The 8,871-nt window shown below is 40.2% G+C and overlaps 1 protein-coding gene across 1 annotated transcript; it reads right to left on the reverse strand.

Annotated features, from left to right (window-relative positions):
• Positions 1-458: 458 nt before the first annotated feature.
• yars2 (tyrosyl-tRNA synthetase 2, mitochondrial) lies at positions 459-8,871 on the reverse strand. The gene is made up of 5 exons (XM_041215516.1): positions 8,095-8,871; positions 7,800-7,967; positions 4,916-5,071; positions 2,606-2,776; positions 459-1,429 (listed from the first exon to the last, which is right to left on the reverse strand). The coding sequence occupies exons 1-5, from the start codon at positions 8,868-8,870 to the stop codon at positions 1,264-1,266; spliced, it is 1,437 nt and encodes a 478-aa protein (XP_041071450.1). The 5' UTR covers position 8,871; the 3' UTR covers positions 459-1,263.

An 8,871-nucleotide genomic window follows, 5' to 3' on the forward strand; every position in this document is an offset into this window, starting at 1 on the left:
TAAAATTTTATCAATAATCTTTGGGAAGTCCAGACATACCACATCACATTACCTTTATCGTCCCTATTGCCTCATCAAAAAACTCAATCAAATTAGTTAAACACGATTTGCCTTTAACAGATTAATTCTGCCTTTTCTTAATGAATCCATATTTGTCCAAGTGAATTTTAATTTTGTCCTGGATTATCACTTCTAAAAGTTTTCCCACCAAGGTTAGGCCTGTAGTTGATTGCAGTTGTCTTCTACATGGCTCTTCTGAAGCATGATAACGAATCGTAATGGTTTCACATTTAACAGTAGCCCCCATCTGCACTGCTCATTCCTTTTGGTGGGGTCAACCAAAATTAATAGGTTACCATGGGTTATTGTACATTTCCCTTCATTCGTTCCCTCCCCAAATATCAGTCAATGCAGTACGTAAAAATTGACATGAAAGAAATCCATATGTACAAATTTAATGTTTTCACATCTTGTAATTCATTTCCTATTTTACTACTATATGGAACTCTTGTATACATTATGTACAGATTTATTAAAAAAAATAGCCTTATGTAGTAATTAATCACCTGATCATAGTAGACCCTTCTCACTCAGTGAGCATAAAAATCTATACAGTACAGTGGCTGTATAAAATAGATGACTGCAAGTGAACTTGAATGCTGACTTCAGAAATTCAGAAGTTTGAGAGGTACATCAGCAAATTGTAATTCAATGCTCACCATGCATTGAGAATGTGAAATTCTATCCCAATTATTTTACAATTTTGTCAAAGATTTCAATTACTATCACCCACATTCTAAATTACTAGAAGTTATCCTAACTGGGACCAAATCTGCGTATTGAAACCTCTGTTGCTCACCCGCTTCCATTTCAGTGAGGATAATGAGGCAATAGAAACATCTAATTTCTTCATACTTATCCAACTAATAAAACTGGTTGACCAAGAGGAATGGTACATATAGTGTTCCCTTTCCAAGAAAAGGCATGCCATTGATGGAAAGTGATTCATCCAAAATCCTCAACATTTACTCAATATTGAATATTAAAATTACAAATTGAAAAGGTTTCCAGTTTGGGCTCTAGTGGTCCATTGCCATAGTTACTGGACACATGTTCTCCCTGTTAAACCTTGGTAAAAGCATAACTAGAACTCTGAGTCCAGATTTCTGCATGTGACATGGTCTCTTAAATATGTTTTTAAATGAAACCTGAAAACATAGATACTCATTTCCACAACAAAATAACATCCATAAACCTCACTGACTAAGCTGCCAAATTGAGCCATTTGACTACGTGGTAATTTTTCTTTCCAACTCTAAGCAACGATAGCCCATTTGTCAGAATATGCTGTCCCAAAACCAGCACTTGTTCTGGCTTTGTAACTCGTATATGATTAATCCAAATTCCACCATCTGTGATCATCTGGTATCTAGAGTGGGAGATGGAAAAAAAAATCTTTATGTAGCTTGTAATCTTTTCAGAATCACTCCTCAATAACCAACTCACTCACATTTCAAATTACCACTAACAAAAGAGCGGTCAACAAAACTATGGCAGATTGATGCCCAACAGAGCTACAGAGAAAGATGCCCAGTGACTTGTTAACCATTCTTACTCATATTGATAATGTAGCAAGATCTTGGCACTCAAATCAGTTTATTAGTTTGAGAGGGTTTGAATGACAATCTGGGACATAAGTCTAAATCCAGCTCCAAACCTTTAAGGTTTCTGGTCTTGAAAATAGAAATACAAAACATTGGTGATGCCATTTTGCAGGGAGGGAAATATTGCAGCCTTCTCTATAAATGTATCTGAAATTGTGAATCTTAAATATCTTCTGTACTGTAAGATTCTAAATAAGCACAAGGTCTACTGTGCACAACACCACCAAGGTTAAAAAAAGAAGTCTTGCTACAGTTGCTACAAGGTTTTGGTGAGACCGCATCTGGAGTACTATGTGCAGTTTTGGTCTCCACATTTAAGAAAGGATATACGTGCATTGGAGGTGGGACAGTGAAGGTTCACTAAATTGGTCCCTGAGATGAGGGAGTTGTCCTAAGACGAGAGGCTGAGTAGGTTGGTCTTACGTTATCTGAGGTTTAGAAGAATGAGAGGCGATCTCATTGTAACCTACAAAATTTTGAAGGGGCTTGATGGATTGTTTCCATTGTTCAGGGAATTTAAAACACCGGGGCATATTCTCAGGATAAGGGGCCACTCATTTAGGACTGAGATGCAGAGAAATTACTTCATTCAAAGGGTTATGAATCTTTGGAATTCTCTATCCCAGATGCTCCAACGTTGAAGGCATTTAGGCTGGGATTGACAGATTTTTGGTGTCTCAGTGAATTAAGTGATATGGGAGCGGATGGGAAATGGTGTTGAAGCACAAGATCAGCCATGATCGTACTGAATGGCAGAGCAGGTTCGATGGCCCATATAGTCTACTCCTGCTCCTATTTCTTATGTTAGAAAGAATAAATGGTCAAATAAATCATAAAAAATTGGTATACTGATGTCATTAATTAGATTCTTTGCCTCATCCATTCCTGACCTTTGGTAAATGCCATTCAGTGAGAAGTAAAGTTCTGCACAAGACACATACCCTCTGGGTCCATCTGGTATAGCATTAGCTTTACGACAAAGATCCAGCACTGTTGTGCCTGGCTCAAGCAGATTCTCAGAGAATGGTGCTTCTTTAAACAATTCTTGTAGCTCTTCATCTGACATGGCCTCAAGGGCACCCATACTACTATGATAGAGTGCATTTGTACATCTGAAGTGGAAATGCAAAAAAATTGAACAACAGCATCAGTAAAACATAGTTCAGACCATGAACTCTCTCCTCTATCTACACCCCTATTTTGTCTCTTTTTTCAAAATTAATATTTTTTATCCACTTATTTTTATTTTCATTTATCATTATTATATCCCCCCTTTTTATCCACCCCCCAACCCAGAGAAGATACTGACATTTGAAGGATAGGTAGCTATATGGCTCATAAAGGGATTTTTTCCCATCCTGCTTGATTATCATCGGGCTCAATCAGGCCACCTGCTTCTGAGATGAGGCCCACGGCCACATATTGGTAACTCAAGTACTGGAGTGGGATTTGAACACATAACTTTCTGATTCTGAGATGAGATTGCTACCAAGAGTCAAATTGACACTTAAAAAGAAAAAAAACAGAAATATTATCACTGGATTATTTATACAAAATGAGGCAAGCTGAGTGTTGAATACTGCCAAGACTGAGTTGAGTGGCTTATAAACTAAGAGTGGAAACCCCTTGCTAACATACGAAGGATCACCTAGAACACAAACTCAGGACTGTATTACTCACTATGGAAAATACAGAAAACTGCTGGTTTGTAGTGTAACCCTTGGAATTGGAGGTCCACACTGAAGTTGTTTATGGGCTGCTCCCTGTCCCAGCATGTCCTTTCTATTTGTCCTAGCAAATATCTCTGTATTGCTTCAAAAAAGACATTTTATAAAAAGCTTTTTGCCTTGCATTCATCAGGACAATTCACAAGAATACCAAATGTATGGGGAACAATAATTTATACTGTATGAGAAGAGAGTGCTAACAGGTTGGGAAGTGGAGATGGTGGCATAGTGGTAATGTCGCTAAAATAGTAATCTAAAGTCTCAGGGTAATGCTCTGGGGGCCTGGGTTCAAATCCCACCACCAATGGTGAAATTTGAATTCAATTAAAAAAAATCTGGAATTAAAACCCATCTGGTTCACTAATGTCCTTTAGGGAAGAAAATCTACATATGACTCCAGACCCACAATGCCTTCTGAATAAGGTCAATTAGGGATGAGCAATAAATGCTGGCCTGTGATTTGTACAGGCACCAGTTAATGACAGTTAACTGCTAAGCAGTGTTTGAAACTTAAACCAGGCAGGTTGATTCCGATTGGTCAAGGCATTTTCCTGAGGAATAAGTCACTTATTTTGTTCAGTTGAAACAGGTGCAATGTTTGTACATGTTCTGTCTGCAAAAAACAGGGTCCTGTGTATTAATGTATGTCGCAAACACGACACACCACGAGCCCAACTGACAATCTTAAATTGATTGTCAGTGTAATTCTGACAATGAAGTAATTATTGAGGATTATTTAGCAAATATTGTCCAATTACAGAATCACATCTAATGTTGGACACTGTTTTGAGTTTTGCAAGCATGGACTGGTTGGATGTGGTCTGTACCTTGCCTGCTGCGAACAGTGGAAGGGACTTGCCGTTGGCTATAACCTGCCAGTCTTTGGGGCATATGGCCTACATACCTAGCATATCTCTGAATACAGTGTAAATTGTTCCCTTTACATTTGGTATTCTTGCAAATAGTCCTGATGAATGCAAGATGAAAACTTTCGACAGAAAACATCTCTTTTTTCAGCAATGCTCAAGTTCTGTACTACCAAGTGACAAATCTCTGCTTCTCTCCCTCCCTCTTTGGGCACTCCTTAGAATATCACATTACTAAACAGAGTCCACAAAATTCTCCCTACCAGGCAGTAAGTAACTGAAAATGGATCCCTCTTACTTTTGGACTAGTTTAACATTAAAACACAAAGAAATTAGATAAATGTTACTGGGTTATAATCGGATCAAACTGCGAATACTTTGATTTACAATTGGGATTTAAGAAAGTTGTCGTGGAGGAGTGAAGTGAGCCACTGCTGGTTGTCTAATGCACCCTTCTTGCCTTTGTTTATATTAAACTCAGTCATCTTTTGGAAGGCAGTTTCCATGGACTTTGGACAGATCACTTTCTGTAGGGCAGACAGTTGTTTTTTCCTATTTCAATGAGCCCCCCCCCCCAACCAAAAAAAAACCTGGAGGTGGTAGGGAAAAAACCTGATGGAAATGAATCTCTGTTTCTTGCGGTTTGATAGAGACTCACCTTTTGGAAGACTCTAGTCCTTCTTTGCCATGAACCAATTTTGTGATTTCTGCTGCAAGTCGTTTTTGGGCATTACGCTTTCCTGGATCATTTCTGTGGTTGACCATAATGCTCTCAATCTCAGGAAGTGGGATGAAGGTAAAAAGTTTCAGATACCTAAAGAAACCAAAACTGCTGTTGGTCAAAGGTAGAAATAATTTAATGGATATATATATTTCATCCATAAGTGGAAGCAGCCTGTTACATTAGGGCACCAATGTGAGGTGCAGTTGACACCAAACTTTCAAGTTCACAACCTTCCCTACGTTGCTGTGCATAGAATGCGGGTCACTGAACCCCACTCCCACTGGGGATCAGACAGAGGAGACAGGGACAAAAATACAGGGACACTTTTCACCAAGCTACATGTACATGCCCAGGTTCAACAACAAAAGGGAAGAAAGGGTATATATTGTATCGTGTATCTGGATCATGTGGACTGTCATCCATTTGCTCCCCAAAAAGTTCAAACATAGCTAAGAAAATCAACAAATAACAAGATTTTGAAGCTATTACTCATTTTCTGATGGTCACTCAAAGCAGAGACGACATTTGTTGCAATTTTATATTTCAAATAATTATTAAATTATACAAAACTCCTCAGGCAACGACATGTCACTGAGGATTAACTGGAGCACAGAAGTGGAAGTGGAAGACAAGTCCACCAAGTCTGAAGAGGCAAAAGGGAGGGAGGAATTTAAAACTATCACAACCACTAGTGAAAAAGTACTGCGAAAACTAATGGGATTAAAGGCTGACAAGTCCCCTGGACCAGATGTCCTCCATCTTAAAATCTTAAAAGAAGTGGCTGTAGAGATAGTGGATACGTTGGTTTAACCTTCCAGAATTCCCTAGATTCTGGAAAGGTCCCAGCTGATTGTAAAACTGCAAATGTAACACCTCTGTTCAAGGAAGAAGGGAGACAGAAAACAGAAAATTATAGGTCAGTTAGCCTAACATTTGTCATCGTGAAAATGCTAGTATCCATTTTTAAAGAAGTAGTAGCAGGCCAGTAAGAACATCGTAATGCAACCAGGCAGAGTCAGCGTGGTTATGTGCAAGGAAAATCATGTTTGACAAATTTATGAGAGTTCTTTGAAGATGTAACAAGCTGGGTGGATATAGGGAAATCAGTAGATGTACTGTATTTAGATTTCAAAAAGGCATTCAGTAAGGTGTGACATAAAAGGTTATTACACAATATAAGAGCTCATGGTGTTAGGGATAATATATTAGTGTGGGTTGAGGATTGGCTAACTAACAGGAAACAAAGAGTCAGGATAAATGGGCCATTTTCAACTTGGCAAATTGTAACAAGTGGAGTGCCACAGTGATCAATGCTGGGGCCTCAAACTATTAATGATTTACATTAATGACATGGATGAAGGAACCGATTGTATTGTAGCCAAATTTGCTGACGATACAAAAACGGATAGGAAAGCAAGTTGTCGGATGGTTACAAAGAGTTAGCAATGGGATATAGAAAGGTTAAGTGAGTGGGCAAAAAAGTGGCAGATGGAGTATAACGTGGGAAAATGTGAGGTCATCCACTTTGGTAGGAAGAACAGAAAAGCAGAATATTATTTAGATGGAGAGAGGCTGCAGAATGCTGCAGTACAGCAGGATTTGAGTGTCCTCGTATACGAATCACAAAAGATTAGCCTGCAGGCACAACAGTAATTAGAAAGTTAAATAGAATATTGGTCTTTATTGCAAGGGGGAATGGAATATAAAAGTAGGGAAGTCTTGCTCCAAATGTACAGGGCATTAGTGGGGCAAAATCTTGAGTATTGTATACAGTTTTGGTCTTCTTACTTAAGAGAAGAAATAATTACATTGGAAGCAATTCAGAGAAGGTTCACTAGTGATTCTGGAGATTAAGGAGTTGGCTTATGATGAAAGGTTGAGCAAATTGGGCCTATACTTATTGGAATTAAGAAGAATGAGAAGTGGTCTCATTGAAACATCAGATTCTGAGGGCTTGACAGGGTAGATGCTGAGAGGGTGATTCCTCTCATACCGGAATCTAGAATGAGGGGGCATAGTTACAAAATAAGAGGTTTCCCTTTAAGACTGAGACGAGGGGGAATTTCTGCTCTCAGAGGGTAGTTAGTTTCTGGAATTCTCTTCCCCAGAGAGCATTGGAAGCTGGTTCATTGACTAGGTTCAGGGTTGAATTAGACAGATTTTTAATCGTCAATGGAGTCAAGAGTTATGACAGCAGACAGGAAAGTGCAGTTAATGGCGCAATCAGATCAGCCACGATCTTATTGAATGGTTGAGCAGGCTCAATGTGTTGAATAGCCTACTCCTGCTCTATGTCTTATGATCATTATTGTCACAAGGTTTGGACTCAAAATACCCACATTTAATTACAATAATTTCTGAACTGAGAAATTCATATTTCATAATGCATGATACTGTGGCTTTGAATGAATTACGAGTGATGGTGGAAGTCTTTGAGAGCAGACTCTATAATAGCTCCTGAACAATGTTCTTGCCAGCCCGTACCCAGGAAATGTTTCGTCGAAGCTGGACCTTCTCCTTTGCTGAACAAAGTTATTTTGAAATATTGGGTTGTAAAGTTGATGTTTATTTACCTATCACTATCACTTCAAAAACAAAAATATGAAAAAGAATGAAGGAAAAGGACAGACATGGTGCAATTGTTGAAACCAATGACCCACCTTCTAATTGTATAATCTCCTGGAAGAAGCAAAAAATCTGGAGATGGAGATATGTGGATCTCTCTACAGTCCAAGTTAATAAATTGAATTATGTTTTACATCAGATCTTGTGAACACAATGTAAAAACATTCTGAAAAGTAAGTATAAAAGGACTTGCCTTTCTATATTTGAATCAGGTTGTCTGACAAAGTACTGGTACAGTTCAAAGGGTGAAGTCTTGTTTCTGTTCAACCATATTGCATTTCCTGCAGTTTTTCCCAGTTTGTCTCCTGACGAATTGGTTACAAGTGGTATCAAGATGCTGTAAACGTCCTGCCCGGTCACCCTACAGATTCATTAAAAGAAACGTACGTCACTCAAAAATATGCAAAAGACAACGAAGAACAAATTAAAAAATGCAAGAAATGTAGATAGTTGAAAATAATATACTCAAAGGAGGAGATGTGCTTTACTTGTGTATAAATTCGTATCCAGACATCATGTTACCCAGCTGATCTGTTCCTCCCAGTTGGATTCTGCAGTCGTGATGTTGATTTAAATAATAGAAATCGTATGCCTGAAACATCTGGTAAGTGAACTCAGTCAAACTCATGCCCTCTGGGCTCTTGAGTCGGGACTGCACACTGTGTCTGCTCAGCATGGTGCCCATGCGGAAATGCCTACCCACCGTGTCGAGGAAACCGACCACCTCCTGATCCTTATACCACGACCAGTTATTGAGAATGCTGAGCGGCCCCAAGTTGGCAGCCTCAGCCTCGCTGCAGAAGCAGACACGGTGGTTCTGGAACACGTTGAGGATCCCCTCCTGGATCCCTCGGGCGTTCTCCTGCACCGTGCCCGCACCCACGGCTTCCCGGTCGCTGCTCCGGCCGCTCGGGTCGCCCAATCGAGCCGTGGCTCCCCCCAGCAGCACCAGGACGCGGTGACCGGCCCGCTGGAAGTGCAGCAACCCGATGAGGGCGAGCAGGTTGCCGACGTGCAGGCTGTCGGCAGTCGGGTCAAAGCCGCAGTACAGGGTCTGAGGCCCAGACTCCAGCAACTGGTGCAGATTTCCGGCCTCCGGGAAGATGTCTTCGAAGATGCCTCGCTGGTGAAGCTGCAGCACATTCCTACCGCTCTTACACCGGCTCGGCACTCTGACCGCAGCCCTTCCCAGCGACGAAAGAAAGGATCCCGATGTCCTGAATGAAGTCAGGAGCCGCCAGCTTCTCACCATGGGCGCCGCCATT

Source organism: Carcharodon carcharias, chromosome 21 (assembly GCF_017639515.1).
Source record: "Carcharodon carcharias isolate sCarCar2 chromosome 21, sCarCar2.pri, whole genome shotgun sequence".
Taxonomy (NCBI): Eukaryota; Metazoa; Chordata; class Chondrichthyes; order Lamniformes; family Lamnidae; genus Carcharodon; species Carcharodon carcharias.

Excerpts from the sequence above, each read along its gene's own strand:
- yars2 (XM_041215516.1), bottom strand. The coding sequence starts at position 8,870 with ATGGCGGCGCCCATGGTGAGAAGCTGGCGGCTCCTGACTTCATTCAGG. Across the intron at positions 2,777-4,915 it reads GGACTAGAGTCTTCCAAAAG|ATGTACAAATGCACTCTATC; the intron begins GTGAGTCTCTAT and ends TTTCCACTTCAG. Across the intron at positions 1,430-2,605 it reads ATACCAGATGGACCCAGAGG|ATACCAGATGATCACAGATG; the intron begins GTATGTGTCTTG and ends CTCCCACTCTAG.